The sequence below is a fragment of the Dermacentor silvarum genome, chromosome 9, assembly GCF_013339745.2.
Source record: "Dermacentor silvarum isolate Dsil-2018 chromosome 9, BIME_Dsil_1.4, whole genome shotgun sequence".
In the NCBI taxonomy this organism is placed as follows: Eukaryota; Metazoa; Arthropoda; class Arachnida; order Ixodida; family Ixodidae; genus Dermacentor; species Dermacentor silvarum.
In genome coordinates, this window is record NC_051162.1 from 57,404,913 (window position 1) to 57,426,294 (window position 21,382).

At 47.5% G+C, this 21,382-nt stretch overlaps 1 protein-coding gene across 6 annotated transcripts in view; it reads left to right on the forward strand.

Annotated features, from left to right (window-relative positions):
* LOC125939991 (zinc metalloproteinase-disintegrin-like atragin) overlaps positions 1-21,382 on the forward strand; it is a 178,911-nt gene that overhangs the window by 96,781 nt on the left and 60,748 nt on the right. For 2 of the 6 annotated variants that reach the window (XM_049655606.1, XM_049655610.1), the window contains one exon: positions 8,654-8,818. The exons of the other annotated variants lie outside the window; for them this stretch is intronic. In XM_049655606.1, coding sequence (XP_049511563.1) covers positions 8,654-8,818 — 165 coding nt within the window. The remainder of the gene's footprint in view (positions 1-8,653; positions 8,819-21,382) is intronic. 6 annotated transcript variants of the gene reach the window in all.

The following is a 21,382-nucleotide window of genomic DNA, read 5'->3' on the forward strand; positions in this document are numbered from 1 at the left end:
GGATAAGGTGCCTCAAAAAGGCTGGCCAACGTTTCGATAGGAGGACCTATCTTCGTCAAAGGCGGCCTCGTCATCCTCGGCGGGTTAGTTTTAAAGGGTTAGTGGAGTGACGTCACGTCGATGTCCGCTGTGGCTGGCTGTAAAGGGAGAGACTGAAAAGAAAATGAGCGCCGGCGCTTGACTGGCTAGGCGCGGTTTCTAAGACGAGGGTACAAGAGCGGGAGAGCGAGGAAGTGGCAAAGAGGCACCTTATCCCTGTTTATAATCCTTATTCCTCGTGTGCTACTCCATTAGTCAGCCATCTTTTTTTTATTTTGGATTGCAATACGTAGTATATTTTGGTTGCCAAAAACTTATTGCAGGCTTCAGCCTTGCCGAAAATAGAAAGTCGGTATGGAACGAATGTCTGAGCGTAACTTTGCAAGGCCGAAACCCGTTCTTTCCAATAGTTAGGTTGGCGGAACACCAGTCCATTTAATGTCTGCAAACTGTTCTGGCTTATAACACCAGGAGCCGAACCATAAGCCTAAGCTTTTCGAGGAGTTCATTTGTGCTCCTGATACGCTGCCAAATGTCTCTATTGTAGCTACAACCTTTTCAACACTGGGCTTATCTGTTCAGAAAACCGCTAGCTCATCTGCGTAAGCTAACACCTTAACCTCATTCCCCTGCATGTTGAAGCCATGGATGGAACTTTACTGAATTACGCTTAAGCATAGTGGTTCCAGGTAAAGGGCGAAGAGTAGTGGGGACAGCGGGTATCCTTGCTTTACCGAAGAGCAGATAGCAACGGGTTTGGAGAGATGGCCGTTAATAACTAAACGAGTAGAACAATGGGTGTAGCGAAGCCTAACGCCTTTAAGCACAATGGAGCCAACATTGGCGTGTTCCAGAAGAGCAAATAAATAGGAATGACTGGCTCGATCAATAGCTTTAACAAGGTCTACTTGGAGCATTGCAAGCTGCTCAGTGGAACCGTAACAATACTCAAGAATTGTACGGGCGATATGTATGTTGGTCTGAATTGATCGATCTCTAATTCCGCACGTCTGATGGGAACCAATGAGATACGACATCGCAAATTGTAATCTATCAGATAAAACTTTTGCAAAAATTTTATAATAAACGTTTGACAACGTGATTGGTCTGTAGCGTTCAACAGAACGCAGTTTTTCCTTACCTGAGCTTTTTGGGATTAAAACTGTGTGGTTTTTGCAAAAGGATTGCGGAAGGGCGTCCACCTCTACACTTCTAATAAATATATCCAATAATATGGAACTGATAATTCCTTTGAACGCTTTGTAAAATTCGCTTGAAAGTCCATCAGGGCCGGGGTTTTTCGGTAAAGGCAGCTGATCAATATCTAGCTCAATTTCTTGGATGGTAACAGTACCACTGATGAATGCACACTCCTCATTCTGTAAAGGTTTTTCTAGAGACACGAAACTCTCCAAGACTTTTGCATCACGATCTTCGGGAGGTGCACTAAACAAAGCATTGTAGTAACTTTCAAACTGTGAAATTCTGTCATTCGTATTTGTTACAAGACTACCTTTGGAGTATATTTCCGAAATTACTTTTGAAATACTGTGACGTTAATCATCAAGTATAGCTTGACGTGTTGGCTGTTTCGAGTGCAAAGCACGCCTGTTTCGAGATCGAACTCGCGCACCTCGGTAACGCAGTGCGTCATACTTTTGTAATTCACATATAATATTTTCTATGTCTTCTATGTAAGTGCCTGGCATTTCGCATTCCATCTCGTAAAAGCTACTTAGGCTCTTGAGAAGCATTTTTTCTTCATTCTTTCTATGAAATGCTTTCACCGACCTAATTTCTATAGCCACTGTGCGAACCTCTTGCTTAAAGAGTTCCCAAGCAGAAAATAATGGCAAGTCTGTAGGAAAACAAGTTTTTAGTGCCATACACACACGATTAATAAATTCCTGATCATTTAGGAGCTCAGAGTTAAGTTTCCAGAGTGCCCACTGTGGTCGAAAACTGGTTACAGATTTCTCACCAATCTTTGCGATAACCATACAATGATCAGAGAACGAAACTGGGATAGTACTACAAGACAGTCCTCGGGAGAGGAGTGATGAAGAGACATAAATTCGATCAAGGCAGGCGTAAGAGTGACCTTGAATTCGTGTATAAGAGCAAGAACCCTGTCCCGATGCTCCTATATCTATGAGCCCTGCATTCTCTATCACGTTAGACAAAACTTGCCCACTCCTGTCTCGCTGAATGTTAATCCCACTTCGATCACTCGGATCACATACACAATTGAAATCTCCCATTAACACAATGCAGCGTTCAGAATCCAGTATACTAGACACAGTATCAAATAAAAGAATTCGTTTGGCAGCGTCATTAAATGCGTAGAGGTTAACTATTCGCCATGGCACACCCTGCAACACAAAATCGCAGTATACATATCGACCTTCAGCGTCCACATGGTAACTAAATGCTGAACAAAGTAGGCTCTTTTTTAGAAACAGGAAGCAGCCCGCGGATAAACCAAGAGCGTGTGAAACGCAGACATTATACTCAGACAGAAAAGGTCGCAAGGCCTTTTCTGTTTCATCATCACTCTCAATCTTCGTCTCCTGCACGGCGATGAAGTCGAGGCGATGCCTAGATAGAAGCCGGCGAAGCTGTGCCTGTTTCTGCAAAGACCTAAGGCCCCGTACATTCAAAGTTGCCAAGAGAAGTTGCTGTGTCAGCGCCATGGTGACTAACCACTATACGGACCTAATTATCTATGTGGTCGGTCCTTGAGGGCAACGGTGAGGCTCCCTCCGAACCCCCACCAGGCCTCCTGGACCGTGATCATCGGCACTTTCCCGAGTGTTTCGATGTCTTGCGGCGATGTGCTTTTCTTGTGGTACTGGTCGTGTCGCTGTCCGTGCTTGTTTCTGATGTGTTTGTCGCACGGGGCTTCGGAATTGATGTATCCGCGTTACTTAGGCTGCCCTCTACCAGCACAGGGCACGTGTCGAGAAGCTTGGGTGTAGCAGATGAGTCATTACTGGCTGCCTCTTTAGCTTGCTGGGCAGGAACTGGCTGTGTGATTACGAGCGTCTCATTGCACTGTTGCTTCGACTGATCATCTGTTGCTTTGCTACCTTCCTTGTCCTTGGGCGGTTCTGCGATGACATTGTTTTTAACACCTAGACGAGACTTGCTGACACAACTGGTCTCCGCGGCAGATGGAACATCTCCGGTCGCGTCGAGAACCTCCGTGGCATTCATTATGTGATCTTGCAAGCATTCATCTGGAGGTCGTGTCCTATGTCGTAGCTTATCGGCGTATGTTACCACACATTCTTCAGCTGCGTGGCCAAAGCGCCGGCAGTCTTCACAACGTGGGGTTCTGCAGTTGCGACGAATGTGGCCAGCCTTGTTACAGCGGAGACAAAGCGGGGGTCTGCCTGGAATCAGTACAAGGCTCTTCACTCCACAAACAGGTAGAAGATGTGGAACGTCGCCCACACCTACTCCGTCAGCAAGAGACAATACCACATCACGATTTAGAGTAGGCATTTGTTCTATCTCCGATACTCTCCAGCTTTCTGCTGATATAGATTACACTTTCCCATAAGCCTGGAGTGCATCTCGAATGTAGGCGTCTTCCAAACGCTCAGGTAGCCATAAAAGCTTCATTTTTACTTCCGTGGGCTCAGGGTCCATGACGATGCAGCGTCTTCCTTTCACTGACAAATCCCCGCACGTGACTAGCTTTGATTTCTTCATTGCTGACTTGCACGTCACCATCTACACGTGCGACATCTGAAATTGGCCAATAGAAGTTATTTCCTTTAGGTCAATAACATTCCGAAGGGCGTCTATGAAGTCTTGGGCTCTGTACGGTCGACCAGCTAAGTCAGCATGCAGGAAAACGGAGTCCACAACCAGCTTACCGGTAGGAAGACGAGGTAGAACAATACGGTAGTCATTGCTGCTGGCTGAAGCCTGAGCAGCACCTCGGCCAGGGGCCGATAAATCCTTTGAAGCGGAGAACATGAAAAAAGTGACCGTTCGGAACACCGTCTTCTTTCTCCCACTGCGCTATACAACCACGCTAGCGTAACGTGCATTTCATCATCATCCGCCTATTTGTGTCCAATGCAGGACGAAGGCCTCTCGTTGCGATCTCCAATTACCCATGTCTTGCGCTAACTGATTCCAACTAGCGCCTGCACATCTCCCAACTTCATCGCCCCACTTAGTTTTCTGCCATCTTCGACTACGCTTCCCTTCTCTCGGTATCCATTTTGTAACTCTAATGGTCCACTGGTTATCCATCTTACGCATTGCATGGCCTGCCCAGCACCATTTTATCCGCTTAATGTCAACTATAATATCGGCAATCCCAGTTTGTTCTCTGATCCACACTGCTCTCTTCCTGTCTCTTAACGTTAGGACTAATATTTTTCGTTCCATTGCTCTTTCTGCGGTCCTTAACTTGTTCTCGAGCTTCTTTGTTAACCTCCAAGTTTCTGCCCCATATATTAGCACCGGTAGAATGCAATGATTGTACACTTTTCTTTTCAACGACAGTGGTAAGCTCCCAGTCAGGATTTGGCAATGCCTGCCGTATGCACTCCAACCCAATTTTATTCTTCTGTAAATTTCTTTCTCGTGATCAGGGTACCCTGTGAGTAACTGACCTAGATAAACCTTGCCTGACCTCCTGTACAGAGGCTGTCTAGAGGCTGACTGGCTATCCTGAATTATTGTTCTCTTGCCAGGCTATTGAACATTATCTTTGGCTTCTGCGTAACAATCTTCAACCTCACTCCTACATTTTGTCAGTTAACGTCCTCAATCGTTTGTCTGTCTGTCACTCGATTCAACCACCCGGCCAAAACCGATTCAACCGCCCGGCCAAAGCCAACCAAGCTACTAGCACTGGTGGCACAGTGTCATACACGTCAACATTATACCGCGCAAAGGAAATCTAAGGCCTATTTGAGACAAAATATATATACATAACCGTGATCAACAGCGTTCACTTAATTACCAATACACATTGTACTGGCTTTTACGTTAGTAAATGAAACGTGAACGCCTTAGAAATGGTGTCTAAGAAACGCTACGCGTTAAAAACAAGCCGACTGAAGCCGCGGCTCTGTAGCTGGGTTTAAGCCAACAGTAATAAAAGGTCGCAACAGATTGCGCGAGAGCAGGGCGAACGTGGGAAATTTGAATTGAATTCAGCACACGCTCCATTGCATCTATCATGGGCGGAGTGAGAGGGGAGGGGAAGAGCGTGAGGGGTGGGAGGAGGAGAGAGAGAGGGTGTTACGTGTCAGGGGCGGCAGAACACTATCGTCTTTCGACGTCATTTGCAGCTAAGCAAGCAGATATGCGGCCAATCTTTTTCTTTTTTTTTTTTTTTTTTTGCTGAGCCATCATCACTCTGACACCACAGTTTGCAGTCAGTTCTGCAAGCCATCATGTTTTTTTTTTTGCAAGTCACCCTTCCTACGATTTACCAAACTCGAACCGTGACTAAGCAATTTTTTTTGCTGAGTCCCCCTCCCTTAAATCCTCAAATCTATCATATATAATTTTGCAAGATACTCCCCATAACCCCTTGTTCACTCTTAATTCACACTTGATTCACTCTTTATTCCCCCTATCACTGCTTGGTTCACCTTCATTCACTCTATCATCTCAGTTTTACTTCCATCACACTTTGTTTGCTCTATTACTCCAAATTTCCACTTTTCGTCACTCCTGATTATCCCTATAACCACTTGATTAACCTTCATTCACTCTCATTTACTCTTATTATTTTAGCTCACTCTATCTCATTATTACCTTTCGTTTGACAGCTATCACCTGACTAGACTCCTTTATTCACCATCAATTCACTCTTAATTTACCTCATTGGCCTCTCTGTATACCCATAACACTTCAGTTAACTTTGCTTAATCAATCTTCCACCCATAATCGTGGTTTTGTGCGCATTATTATTTCTTATTCAAAGAGGACCATTTCATGTCGACGACGCGGTTTTGAAAAGTCCTTGAAACGGAGACCTCACCATGAGACTTAATATAAGGCTTTCGCCTTAAAAAGTAAAACTCAAGTGGTCGCCTGTGCGCGCTTTCTTTGCGTGATGCCGCCATACTTGAGTTTACTGCGAGCGCGTACTTAGGCTTACGGCGACACCTCGTGGGTATTTTGTTAACTGATGCTTCCGCTAGCAGAAACTTCCGTTCTCGCATAGCGGTCTTCTCCTATAGACGGTTTCATGCTCGCGATAACAGCAGCGAGCGTGCCGCCCCCAAGAAACTTCCAGTTACGTGCCTTATCAGGTTTATGCTTTAAAACGCATGGTTGCTTCTTTGCCAGTTACATTCAGCAGCTACGTCAGTGGGCGAAACAGGAAGCCGTGCAGGGCCTATGTTTGTAATCAGTGAAACGGTCTATAGCGGCAAAGCGCGCGTTTTTTAAATGTACCCATACGGGTATCCATGGACTGAAGAGGTTAAGGCATATAGTTATTATTCATATTTCAGATTTTCGATGGACGTCGCCATTACATCGCCCCCATTTTGTTTAAATATGGTATTGCTTTCCTTTCTGCTCCGCCTAGTCACGAGTAAACGGGAAAATTTTACTACCTGATTAAATAACGTCTAGGAAGAGGTTTAGCAATCTTCCTTTGGCCCCTAAATAAATCACACCCTTTAATACGTACTTACATATGACCCTTCAAATTTGCTGCAATTCCTCAATACAAAAAATTCGTGAGTGCCCTAGTTTTTTTGGTTGTTTTTTTTTTCATAACACCTTGGGTAAAAGCCTGTACAGATCTTGAGTGCGTCTAGTCGCCGTAACTGGTTCACTGGAAAATCATTTATAATGAACATAAAGTAGCAAATCCAAATACCTAGTCAAAATATGAAATATAATAATAAATTGGGCACCCTTCTGGAGAACTCTGAGGTTATTCGGAAAATCATGTTGGGTTATTCGGTAAATTAGGAAATCTCTGCCAGGGGGGGGGGGGGGGTGACTTTTTATGTTTGTGGGGGGGGGGGGGGGGTGAAGCAAGCACTTTGCATAATATGCAATTTCTTTGCTACAGCCAGAGGAATCCAACAGCAAATAAATGCATGATACTTAGAATAATAATGGCACCGAGCATGATGCCGATATTTAATTCTTCAGCATTTTACTCAAAGTAATTAAAGAGTGAATGAATAAATACAATACAGTGATGGCGTGTTTTTGTTAATCCGGAAAATTTGACCTCGAGCCACCTCCTGAATTGTAATTACAATGTGAACAGAGCGCTGAAGGTACACGTTGGACAGGTCGGGCTGGACGCGGGGTTGGGGGGGGGGGGGGGGGGATTAACTCGGCCTCAGGGGAGGGGGGGGGGGGTTACAACACCCGAAACCCCCCCGTCGGTGCGCCACTGGTATTGAACTAAACGATCCAAGCTCTAGCTGTCCAATAAGCAAAGATCCAGTTAACTGCCACATTATCCGAACCACTAAAATATATGTGATAAGAATAGAAGTGTAAATACGTATGCTCTAGGAAAATGAGAGGTCAGGGAGAGAAATCTGCGACGAATGCGGTGGAAGGCGAGTAGCGGAGAATACGGAGTGCTGTCGATACCAAGTTTCACATTTCAATTTTTTTTTAAGTCTTTAAACTCCAAACTTAGCGCCGTGTTTTCAGGCGGCGTTTGCCGGAATGCGACAAGTGACGCATCGACTCGCATTTCTAGAGCATCGCATCCATGTATATGGCGGTAATGCGCTAGGAAGGTGAATCTCATTAACGCGCCAGGAAAGGGCCGATCGAGACGGGGAAATCTACTCGCGCAGTACATGTAAACGCTGACGTACCACATCGAGAGAAAGAGGAAAACTGAGTCAGCTGCCGCCATGCGCTCTTCTCCAACACCGGGGAAACACACTTGCCGCAAGCCAGTTACGGCTGCTTTTACGGACGAAGGTGTATGCGCCACATGAAAACACTGTCGCATTGTATTACCGGGGCGCGCTAAAAAATGCGATACGCAAGTGTTGCATTCGTGCAAACGCGGCTATGGTGAAGTGACCAAGCTAGATTAGCCGACAGACGAATCCCAAATATGGCGACCGTAAATGATGAGCATAAATCAAACAGCCCTTCAAGCTTATTAGTGCCATAGCGTTTGCTTTCTTAGAGGCGTCCCATCAGTGCTACTGTGCTCAGCTTTTGGTGTGATCAAATAGTCATAAATGGGATATTTTATTCACGGAGCGGCATCTCATGTTCCTGTATTCAAGGACAGTTTGCCAAAGTTAGAAATGCACCTCTTGTAGCCAGAACCACTTGTAAAGTCATACCTAGGTACTCATACTGGAGCAACCCATTTAATATTCAAGAGCCAACTTACGTTATATTGTCTCTAGAACTTCAGCCTTTGATTACTTTGTTATGAAAAACGATATTTTTCAGAGCTGGTTTACAAACCTAATTTGTCAAACTACGCCAGAATACTGCTGAGGATCAGTGGTTGGTCTTCTGATGGTATACGCATATATTACCACCATGAATAGTTTTAAAGCGCGTCGATAGCTATTCAGTTCGTCTTCACTTTAGATAATAACGTACACAACTCTTACGTATCTTTCAGTCTAGGAGCAGACCATGATGGGGTGGCGGCGCCGGGATACCTAACCAATAGCCCCGGTGCCGAGGATTGCCCAGAGAGCGAACAACACATTATGACAACCAGGCCGTCAGATGCAACACTGTCTCTGTCAACGTGCACTCTAAACCAAGTGCTAGCTTTTCTGGGGTAAGCTCAGTTTGCTTTCAACGGCTACTAATAGGAAATATTTTCCAATATGGCTCTGTAATACCGCACAAATGCTTTCCATGTACTGGCAGCATAGATTCAAGCGCCGGCTTTACCGAATCTATTACAGTGCGGTCATTTGTTTCTAGGTGAAACTGCATTCGTAACAGTGGATAATTTTATACTTCAAAACGAAAATTTAATATTTTTTTTTTCTAAAGCGGCGACAGAGTGTTTATACGTCGCACTTCCATGCGATTACGCGAAACAGGTGTTCGTTCTTGTTCGCGTTTCAGTTAATGCTGATGATACGAGAAATAAAATAATACTTATATTCAGTATTTAACCCGACAAGCAGCCTCTTTTAATTTCCCCACTCAGATGAAACCCCACTGCAAAAGTTTATGTCGCAATAGACAAAATGAATGCGGCAGTTATTGGACGCAATTTATATTTACTTAAGTATCAGAAAATTGCACCTCAACTATACAAAGCGCGAAATACGTTATCAGGAAGTTTATTCTTTTCATAACCGAGCAAGTAAAGAAGCCTAATGCTCTCATTGAGGGAAATGCATATTGTTTCGATACAACAGAAGCTTAAAGGTACCATGACAAGGTCGGCCGAGTGTTCTCAGTTTTCATTCTGAGAGTGGAATGCCTAATATGGTTAGCCACGTAAAACTGTGCTCCCAATGCGAAATTTCAAAATGAGATCGCTGCCTCTAAACCGCTCTCACCGACAGTGACCGCTATTCTGTCGTGACTGTGAGATGTCAGGGAATGAAGGGCCACGGCTCTGTAGTCTGCTTTCAAAGAGTTGCACATCACATTGGACGTCTAGCTCTGCATGCTCCGACGACTCGCTGTAGAGGCATCGCCGATAAATTGCGCCCACAATTCCTTCACTCGCGCGATAAAAAGCAGCTGCAAACCTTCGAGACGCATGACGATGATGTTTTATTGGCAGCCTCCTTGAAATGAAGTGGTGACAAATATTCACCTAGCCTGCTTGGCCTAATCAGCTACTCTCTATATGGTTATCAGTCTACCATTTTGCCTACACCTCCTTTACTTTTTCTCCCTTGCTTAGAACTTCTCTATCTACGTAGTACCGCGACCTGTGACGAATCCGGTCCTATTATTCTCTATCCAAAATCAAAGCGATGCATGGCGCCCGTGAAATAGTTCCAATTCCTGCAGTCACTACCTACGAACTGTTGCCACACTGCTTTACAGTTCAATTGTTGGTTAAAAAATTTAAAATACTAGCTTTCAACTGCACCGTATGCGCTCAAATTTTTCCAGCTTGTAGTGCAATGCGCTCGGTTTAACCATGCTGGGTCCAATCGGCGTCGACGCTCGCAGTCTCGCTTTGCAGCGCGCCGCAATTCTTGGTAAGCGGCTTCGTCCTAGGCAGTGCGAACCTTCCTTGGTCTCCCGATGTCTATGTCTGGCGCGCCACCACCGCGCACCGGAACGATACGGAACGAAGTAGCACATGCACAGTTGCCCGTGACGGCACGTCTGAGTCGCGGCGCATGCGCAGTAGTGCGCATCTGGTGGCGAAGTCGTAGGGAAAGTGGTGCGAAAGCTATGCACAGTGTACGGGTGGCGAGCGCAGACGCGCCGGGATGACGTCACGGCGCATGCGCAGTAGCACGCAGCTGGCGGGAGCTCGGCGGAGCGGTGTCTGTGTCGGGCGAAGCGAGCGCGCACCTGCGCCGGCGGTTACTAGGCAACGCGAGGTGACGTCATTGCTGCACGGAGATTTTTGTCTGCGAAATACAGATTACGCTCGGCATTAACAGCTCCGCTATTAAAGGAAGAGGTGTTTCTGGGATTTCGGCGCGGCGCTGGCTCTCAAAGAAGGGGCCTTCAGAAACCGCTACGACTTATGAGATTGCTCCAATTTCCCAATTATTCACTCTAACCATCCTTGCGTATTATTTAGCTTGCACCGTACGGACGCAGATGACTGCACCAACTTTATGAAACCGTCAAACTTAACAACATGTAGGATCGAATGAATATGCTCGCCAGCGGCACATTTTGCCTGAGTGGCTCCTTAGGGGTGTGGTTCTGTACACACAAAGACGAATTCACAGGCTAGTACCACACAAAAGAAAAAAAAGCTGCACTAACTCTTTGGCGATCCCTATGACCGCAAGGTGACAGCAAAAAAAAAGGCCCTTGTGACCAACGGTCAGACCCCACAGAGCCTTACGCTTCATACACACAAGACGTCATGACTGTCTGCCGCACAGCTGACGGCCTGATGCCTAACCAAGAAGGGACTCACACACTGATAGAGATTGCGCAAGGCCCCTTCAACTTTCTTGTTTTCAGACACGTCTCTATAAACCAAGACTATATACACTATGTATAGCCCTGCAAACTTTCAGTTTACTATTGACGTCTCTATTACAAACGTCTCTATACTATTGACGCCTTTACTGTTGACGCCATCATAAGGAATGTAAGCATTTCGAACACACTGATATTCGCCATATCACGCACCACACCGTGCATCTGCTAAATACCAATACCCCAGCGATTACGACTTCTGAGGACCATCCAACCCACTTAACACCTGCGAGAACGTGAGCCGCGACGTTCGACGGGAGAAGAAAACCGCGTATTCGCCATTCTTGTCTCTGACGCCTACCGATCCACCACCAGCCACGGTAACGATGATAAGGCTGTTGTCTGGCAGCTTTTTTAGAACATGCGAGTCTGCTGCATGGTGTCACAACTGAATAAAATAAAAGTAAGTAAGTGTTACACGTTTGTGAAACGTGAAGGCCAAAGCCTGCCAGCTTCGCAAGATGACGACGGACGCGCGAGCAGTGGCACGAGCGCTTGTCTGAGACCACGTGTCTCTTGCAATCAGGCACGCACTAGGCACACTTTTAGTAAGCCACAACCGTGGAATTTATATAGATCGATTTATCAGACACTACCCCCAACTGCCGGTGCTGCGGCACTCACCTGGCTGCGCTTCCGCATATGCTATGGGAGTGTCCAGCACAGTACACACATATTATTGCGATAGCAATTATATGGACACTCCAAAGCAGATTTCTGCCGTCGGCGTCGCCGTCGCCGTTGCCGTCGCCGTCGCCGTCGCCGTGAGGTTCCGTATGACGTCAATGGAGATGAAATCGTCGCCGCGCGCCGCCGAACGCTGTATGTGCGAGTGAAAGGGCGCGAGGGGCGCGCGCTTTCACGGGGAGTGAACGCACGGCGGAGAACAAACGCGCGTTCTGTGCTGTGCTCCCTTAAGGGCTGCAGAAGTAGGCGTCTCTTTCCTCCTTTACAATCACCATATATGTAGAGCAAACGCGCCTTCTTCTGACGCACGAAAGGCAGTGGGGGGGGGGAGGGGGAGGGAAGGGAAGGTTCGTTTAGCTGCGGCACCAAGTACCTATTTATATCAGAGGCTCCGGCAACAGTCACCAACGCCGCACGCATTTTGTGCGAACGTGGGCAAAACGCCGACGGCGTCGACAACAGTTCTGCGTGTTGCCGGTGCTGCTGCATGTCCAAGTTTATACAGCTGATAAAGCTACTATCATTACTCCGTATAGCTCTCTACAAATTTGCTATCGCAATTGATGCTTCGCCTTTCAGGTGAAACTGCGACAACTTTTTACACAACAAGCGGAGTTTAATTACTCGTACCAAGTATCTCAGGTGCCATGAAGCAGCAAAAAATGGTGGTCTTAATTTTTATGACCACGACCCTCTCGTCGAGGTTGCGTGAGGCTCTGCGGAGCTCCGCCCTCGACGACCGAACCTGGACGACCCAGCACGCCCGTGAGGCGGCGGCGAGGCAAGCCCTCGACGTCCCCTCATGAGAGGCTTAGGTCCAGCCATCATAAAGTGCTGGTTCTATAATAAAACTTTATTAGATGCGAAGCATCTTATGGCGGCGGCTTTGTTCGTCCCTCCCGTGGCGTCCCACACCCCCACAGCGCATGCGCGTCCCCTACCCCTCACTCTCCTCTCCTACGCTCCCCCCTTTCTCTCCTCTAGGAATCCTCGACGGAGCTACGCCCGCGTCCCACACCCCCACAGAGCATGCGCGTCCCCTCCCCCTCTCTCTCCTCTCCTACGCTGCCCCCCTTTCTCTCCTCTAGGAATCCGGAGCGGTGCGCACGACAGGTGGTGCGACGGCTGCATACTCCGCTGGGTGCACCACGGTAGTTCCGCGGTATGAAAATGACGGAGCGCGCGCCTCATTCTCTCTCCTGTGCAGCGCCGCGATGAGCACTCGGGCCGCTGCCGCGAAACCATCTCCCGCTCAAGCTAACCATCTCCCCGCTGCTTCGCATCCACACATGGTTCCCTTTAGCGGGAGATGGAGTAATTTTTCCTCCTCCTCCTCAGACAAAATTAGGAAACGATGTCCTGAAACGTGTCAAAAAAGTGTTAGTGCCTGCAGGGGTCAAAACGTTTCTCTTTAAACTTCACACGGACACACTGCCCGTAACAACTTGGTTCGAACGACGAGGTATGTTTGTGTCATGGGGGGTTAATTGTCTTTTCTGGAGGAAACCAGAGACAGTAGAGCATGTTTTCATTGATTGTTGTGACGCGCGGTCGTCTATTAGATGTCCTTCAAAGGACACTGCGGAAGGACCTTCCAATAGATGCGCACGGCATAAGATTTCTCTCTGCTTAAGGAAATAGCGTCCCTTATGAAGTATTTATGTTTCTCGGTCTTTATAGCATATGGAGGTCACGTGTGGATTTCCAAAACGCTGATCCCCAAGCACGATCAGTTAACGCCCATTTTGATGAGGATGTCACGAAACTCAGAGACGTGCTGAAACACCAAGGCGCTGAAGAGGAAGTGCTTCAAATATTGGATGTGTTGCGACACCACGGACCCGAGCACATGGGGGTTGGACCCTCCCGCGTGTAGCCGTGCGCGGCTTAGCCCTGTCTGGGGAAAGGGGGATCCTGGGGGTTGAGCCGAGGCCGGGTGTTTGGACCTTTAAGGCCCCCCGGCGGAGGCAACACACCTCTTCGGCCTCTGCTTCACATAGACGGCACCCCTGGGCTGACCCACCCAGGGGAAATCGGCAGTTGCCTTTTCCTATCCTCCTCTTAAATCTTCGTCTTTCTCACTTTCAATCTATCCTGTCTTCTTTTCACTTCCTTTTACTTCCGTTTTCCCAGGCAGCTAGGGTTAACCTTGTGTGGGTAGCCAACCTAGGATATCCCATATTTGGTTATAGTAGTGGCGTACAGCTGGCGTTTGCAGTGCCTATCTCTTCCAGGTATTGCAGCGTCCCCTAGTTGGGCTCCATGGTGGGTGGCTGGCGCGGCTGCCGAACACTCACCTATACTTATGGAAAGTTCTTTCCCCCCACTCACTGATCGCCGTCTAAAACGAGGGCGCACCGAAGATGTTTTCCAGTTTTTTGGACGCCAAACACAGAATTTCCCCCGATTTCACGTGATCCACTCAGAAAAAACAGACAAATCAGTACGAACAATCTCACCTTTCCTTGTGTCAAAGACTCTGATTGATATTTTTGAACCAGGCTATAAAGCATCCAGGATGGCAAGCGGGGATCTCCTCTTGGAGCTCCGTGATCTGAAACAATATGAGAAACTACCCAACCTAGTGGCATTTGGAGAAGCTCAAGTAACAGTAACCCCGCACCGTACCATGAATACCACCCGTGGCGTTGTATCAGATGATGACCTGTTGCAGCTGAGCGAAGCTGACCTCCTAGAGGGCTTCAGTGAGCAGAATGTAATCAATGTTAAACGGATCAAGATGAGGCGCGACGGCAAGGAAATCCAGACTAAGCACCTGATACTAACTTTTAACTCAAGTGTTCTGCCCGAAACCATCGAGGCCGGATACATCAAGCTTCGTGTCAGGCCATACGTGCCAAACCCTCTACGATGTTTCAAATGCCAGCGGTTCGGCCACAGTTCACAGAGCTGCCGAGGCCGACAAACATGTGCTAAATGTAGTTCCGGTGACCATGCCTCTGAAACGTGCGAAAACACTCCACACTGTGTCAACTGTGATGGCGAGCATGCCGCATACTCGCGGTCGTGCCCGTCTTGGAAGAAAGAAAAAGAAATTGTGACAATCAAAGTAAAAGAAAATATCTCATTCAAGGAGGCACGCAGGCGGGTGTCATACCTGCCAAAAACCAGCTTTGCCGAAGTGGCGCGTCAGGGGGCAGCGCCACATCGGCCCCCGGCGGCTGTCTGGCACACGCGCAGTGGCCCGGCGGCGACGCCATCCGCCCCCTCGGCAGGTGCAGCTAGCGCTGCTCTGCCAACTCACAAGAAGGGGCCATCGATCTCCGGGCTGGTGGCCTCGAGGGCCTCGTCTCTCGAGGCGAGGCCTTGCTCGTCAAACCAACCGCTCGCAAGAGCGCGTGTCCAGCGCCTCGCAAGAGGCTATGGACACAACAACCAGCCAGACGGCGCCACTTGCGCCTAAGGAGCCGCGAGAGTCTCGCGATCGCTCCAAACAAGAAAAACACCGCATCACGGCGCCCGGAAAGGGCTCTGTGAAGTAATTCCTCTTTCTTAACACACAGCACAAAACCCACATTCAACATGGATACACAAATATTACAGTGGAATGTCCGAGGACTCCTCCACAATCTCGATGACATCAAAGAACTCCTACATAAGTATAATCCAAAGGTGCTGTGTGTCCAAGAAACACACCTCAAACACACGCACACAGATTTTCTCCGACAATACGCCATTTTTCGTAAGGACCGCGATGACACAGTCGTGTCTTCCGGTGGTGTGGCTATTGTAGTCGACAGAGGTGTTGCCTGCCGGGAACTAAAACTTCGTACGCCCCTAGAGGCAGTTGCTGTCCGAGGGGTGTTGTTTGACAAGCTGGTCACTGTCAGCTCTATATACATCCCTCCCAATTATCAACTACATAAAACCGAATTCCAAAACTACATAAATGAACTTCCGGAGCCATACATAGTTGTCGGAGATTTCAACGCACATAACACTTTGTGGGGAGACTCACGTTGCGATGCGAGAGGTCGCCTGATTGAAAATTTTCTGTTTTCTTCAGGCGCATCATTACTTAACAAGAAAGAGCCTACGTATTACAGCATTACACATAACACATATTCATCCATTGACTTAAGTATAGCATCGAGTACACTAATGCCATACCTGGAGTGGTCTGTTCTCAAGAACCCCCTTGGGAGCGACCACTTCCCAATTATGCTAGGCTTAACAGAACATGATAGATGCTCGCCACACGTTCCGCGATGGAAGGTTGACTCGGCTAACTGGGAACTTTTCCGACAAATAACATATTTAAGCCGTGATGACATTGCCTCTTTTAACATAGACGATGCTGTGGCGTATATAACAGGTTTTATCATTGACGCTGCTGAAAGGTGCATACAACAAACTAATAGACTAGCTAATAAACGTCGCCTGCCTTGGTGGAATGATGAATGCCAGAAAGCACGTAAAAAGCAAAACAAAGCCTGGGGATTGTTTCGCAACTCCCCAACAGCTGAAAACCTGATAAATTTTAAACAAGCAAAATCACAGGGCAGAAGAACGCGTCGACGTGCAAAGAGAGAGAGTTGGGAAAGGTACATTTCCAGTATAAATTCATACACCGACGAAACAAAAGTCTGGAATAGGGTAAATAAACTAATAGGCCGGGAGTCACATCCTCTACCCTTAGTAAGTAGCCAAGGTGATAGCCTGGAAGACCAGGCGGATTGTCTAGGTGAACACTTTCAATATGTATCAAGTGAATCGCATTATACAGACACTTTCCTGAAGTTAAAGAACGCGAAGAGCGGCGGCCTCTTAACCGCAAAGGTTCTTCGAGTGAGGCTTACAATCAACCATTTAGCTTAGCCGAACTTAAAGCATCTCTCGCTTGTTGTAACAACTCGGCGCCAGGTGGCGATCGTATCATGTACGAAATGATTAGGTACTTACACCCCGAAACACTGACAACACTCCTTTCTCTCTTTAATGCCATGTGGGCGGCTGGCTGTATTCCGTCCTCATGGAAAGAAGCCATAGTCATACCGGTTCTTAAACAAGGCAAAGACCCGTCCTTAGTCAGCAGCTACAGGCCAATAGCTCTAACAAGCTGCCTATGCAAGCTGTATGAAAAAATGATAAACCGGCGTTTAATCAGTTTCCTAGAAAATAACAAAATACTAGACCCCTTCCAGTGTGGATTCCGAGAAGGTAGGTCGACAATAGACCACCTTGTTCGCATCGAGGCAAACATCAGAGATGCGTTTATTCATAAACAGTTTTTACTTTCTGTATTTATAGATTTAGAGAAAGCGTACGACACGACATGGCGCTTCGGAATTCTGCGAGATCTTTCTGCGATGGGGGTCCGCAGAAATATGTTTAACACAGTCGAAAGCTACTTGTCTAACCGCACGTTTCGCGTAAGAGTGGGCAATGTTTTATCTAGAACATTCACCCAGGAGGCTGGCGTGCCGCAAGGGGGTGTACTTAGTTGCACACTCTTCATTGTAAAAATGAACTCCCTGCATACAGTGATTCCACGCAGCATGTTTTATTCTGTGTACGTCGATGATGTACAGATAGGTTTCAAATCATGTAACATCGCTATCTGTGAACGACAGGTGCAGCTTGGATTAAACAAATTGTCTAAATGGGCGGATGTAAATGGGTTCAAAATAAACGCACAGAAAAGTACATGCATACTCTTCTCAAACAAAAGAGGCGTGACACCGGTACCAAATCTCACGATCAATCGAGAGGAACTATCCATGAGCAGTGAACATAAATTCCTGGGCATAATTCTGGACTCTAAGCTTACCTTCATCCCCCATCTTAAATATCTGAAGACAAAGTGTCTGAATTCAGACTATGAACCTTTTAAAATTCTCTCGCACACAACATGGGGTAGTGATCGAAAATGCCTCCTAAACTTGTACAACAGTCTTGTCCGCTCGCGCCTTGATTACGGAGCTATAGTTTATAACTCCGCAACGCCAAGTGCATTAAAAATACTAGACCCCATTCACCATTTGGGTATCCGCCTCGCGACCGGTGCTTTCCGAACAAGCCCGATCCAGAGTCTCTATGTAGAGTCGAACCAGTGGTCACTCCATCTGCAGCGCTCATATAGCAGTTTCGTATATTTTCTGACAGTACAGGCAAACAACGAACATCCTTCTTATTCCACCATAAATGATATGACCGCCGCTGCACTCTTCCATAACCGACCTGCAGCGAGGAAACCGTTCTCTTTACGTGTAAGAAATCTTAGTGAGCAAATGGGTGTTCCAGTGCTTGAACATCGTCCTATGGCTCCCTGCTAAATTGTTACCGCCGTGGCAGTGGCAGATCATAGAGTGCGACACATCGTTCGTAGAGGTCACGAAAGACGCTCCATAGGCGCACATTAAAATGCATTTCCTAGAGCTTCAATCCAAGTACTCGTGTACAGAGTTTTACACGGACGCTTCTAGGTCACATGCCGGGGTTTATTATGCAGCCATCGGTCCATCGTTTTCAGAAACCGGTGTACTGCACCCGGAGACAAGTATCTTTACGGCTGAGGCCTATGCAATATTATCGGCTGTAAAGTTTATAATGAAATCAAAACTCAAAAAGACTATCATATTTACGGACTCGAAAAGTGTTGTGAAAGCATTGCAATCACTCTGTAAACACAAAAACCCTGTACTTAATGAGCTCTATTCCATTTGTGTAAAGCGTATATATCTAACCAACATGTGATTTTATGCTGGGTACCGGGTCATAGAGGCATTGAGGGTAATGTTCGAGCAGATCAAATGGCCACATCAGTTACATCTCAGGCTATTAACCCTACAACTGCTGCTCCTGCAACAGACTTGAAACCTTTCTTGCGAAAGAAGCTACGAAGCCACTGGCAACACCTGTGGGACGCTGAAACAAATAATAAACTTCACATGATTAAACCACAGTTAGGTTTCTGGCCCTCAGCTACGAAAATTGATGTCCTATTCTGTCGTCTCAGAATAGGACAAACGTACGGCACCCACAATTTTTTGCTCACTGGTGATGAACCACCAACCTGTGGTAGATGTGGTGAGAGGCTGACCGTGCTCCACGTCCTGCTGGAGTGTCGGGAAGCCGAAACGGAGAGAAGAAAATATTTTCCCGTAGCATACCGCTATCATATCCCTCTTCATCCCATGATGTTTATTGGTGAAGAACCACTTTTTAACGCCAAAGCAATCCTCGGCTTTTTGAACGATGTTGTGCTACATGTTATCAGCCCAATAAATTCATAGCGCATCCTCCCTCCAGAGGATGCTGCTGTGATAGTAGTTTTGTATAAGCACATGCCTCCAGGCCCTTGTGGTTCAAGGGCTCTGTTTAGGCAGTAGTGCTTCTTTCCAATTACTACATCTTCAATATTTTAAATATCGTGTCATTCTTTCTCAATGCATTCTCCATTTCATAGTACACCTCATTAGTCATTGCCATGATTTTAGTGCATGTATATTTTACGCATTTTACAGCGATTATTTTTAGGCCCCTTTACAGCCACACTTCATCTATTTCTCAGAATTCATCGCTCCACTGCACACTCACAAACAATGGCATGGCGCTCTTTGGCCATAACTGGCCCTTGCGCCATAAAACACCACACATCATCATCAAATATTGGATGCCGTTACACAGTTGAAATTTGATAAGTAATGCAACTACCTTAGACAGGCTGGCAGATGTTTTGTTAAATATGGCAATAAAAAAAGAGCAGCCGTAGCTTCAGGGAAGCGTGCTCGTCTCGCACCGCGGAGGCCCGGATTCGGTTCCCACCCAGACCAAAATTTCCACTAAGTTAATTTGTTTACAGGAACTTCCCTGGCGAAACGTGACGTCAATCCCGGCATTTTTAGTGGTGATTTTGCTCTTTGCGGCGTCGGCCATTTTTCGTCACAGCACAGTTTCGCCAAGGGCACTGCAAGGTCACGGAAAAGGCACCACCAAGGGCACCGCCAACATAGACACCTAAGGTTTTCGTCTTAAAAGACGGCTTCGGACATGTGAACCATACTTTTGCGGAAGAACACTTATTTCACAGTAGGAGCGGCACGTTGAGAGTAAGAGGGCCCTCGAGAAGCCATATTTTACTAATGTGGCAATGCTGATAATCTGTACCACCGGTGTATATCATATCAGAGAAAGGGCCATCAGGGATTCATCATAACGCGCGTCGCCCAAGCACTGAGCTTGGGCGACGCGTGAGTCCACGCGAGATTGAGCAGTACCTTGCAGCCCAATAGTGGTCTCCTCCTGCACAACGGCGCCTATCGCGTTCGCCATCGACTGGGCATCTCACCTCAGCTAGCCGTTACGTTAAGTTTTTCGATGCCGTTCGCAACAAGTCTCCAAGTCCACGTCAGGAAATTTAGAACAGTAATTTTCAGGAATGAGGCCGCTGTTGGTCGTCCTGACATACATCAACCGATACGACATGCTAGTGACGACAACTTACCCACCACGCCGTCTTCTGGTAACGACGCAGCTCTTTTCCACGATATCATTGAATCCGTCGACAATTGTCCGGTAACCGCCCTCGATGATATCGTCACCGACTACTCCGTTATGAGTGCTGATGTGGTGGCTACACTTCAAAAGGTCACGTGACTGTGGAATGGCCACCAGTGCCGTACTGCGGGTGGTCATCAAGAGACACCAGTTGGCAGGTGCACTAACACGATGCAGATCTGTGGCTCTACTTTCATTCGATATTTCGTCATGCTCATGGAGTGCTCCAGACAACTTAGCAATGGACTTTCTTAGGCAATATATAGCTATTATGCATCTTCGTGAGCTCCTGATGACAATCAGGCAACTCAAGCTTACGCGGATTCAAACCGCCCCCCACCCCCTAATGATGGCGTTGATGTTTGTAATAATTCGGCTACAGATTCCATCGCAGTTCTCCCGCCATGATGCTTTACTGTGCCACCTCCAGTTAGGACTGGCTTTCACGACAGCCTACTCATTCCTTATTGCAATGTCCAGCACACCTACCTATAGCTCATACATCTGTGAAAAGACGATCGAGCACGTGTTGTGTTTTAGGGGCGAAGCTCCTTAGCCGTGGGTCTGTACATCCTCTGTATGTAGCCACCTCTCGTTTAGTTCTTGGAGTGTTCACTATATGGCGGTACTTGTACATCCTGCGCTCGGAGTCGGCGGATGGACAAGGCTGCAGAGCGGCGAGCGCGCAAGGCGGCGGCAGCGCGCGCTGGCAGACAGAATCCCGGCGACGTACGCTAGGGCTTCCGGTTCCGCTCCCGGTTCCACTTCCGGTTCCGCTTTCGTTCCACTTCCGGTTCTGCTTCCGGTTCCGGAAGCCAGCTTCCGGCGTTTTTCTCTCGTCCGTAGCTAGGTGCGCTGTGGTCGTTCGTTCGTTCCCGACGCGCGTTCGTTCCCGACGCGCGTTCTCGTTCTCTCGTTCCCGACGCGCGCTCTCTTCTTTCTCGGTCCGTCGCTAGGTGCGCTGCGATGCACAAGGACGCCGTTAACGACA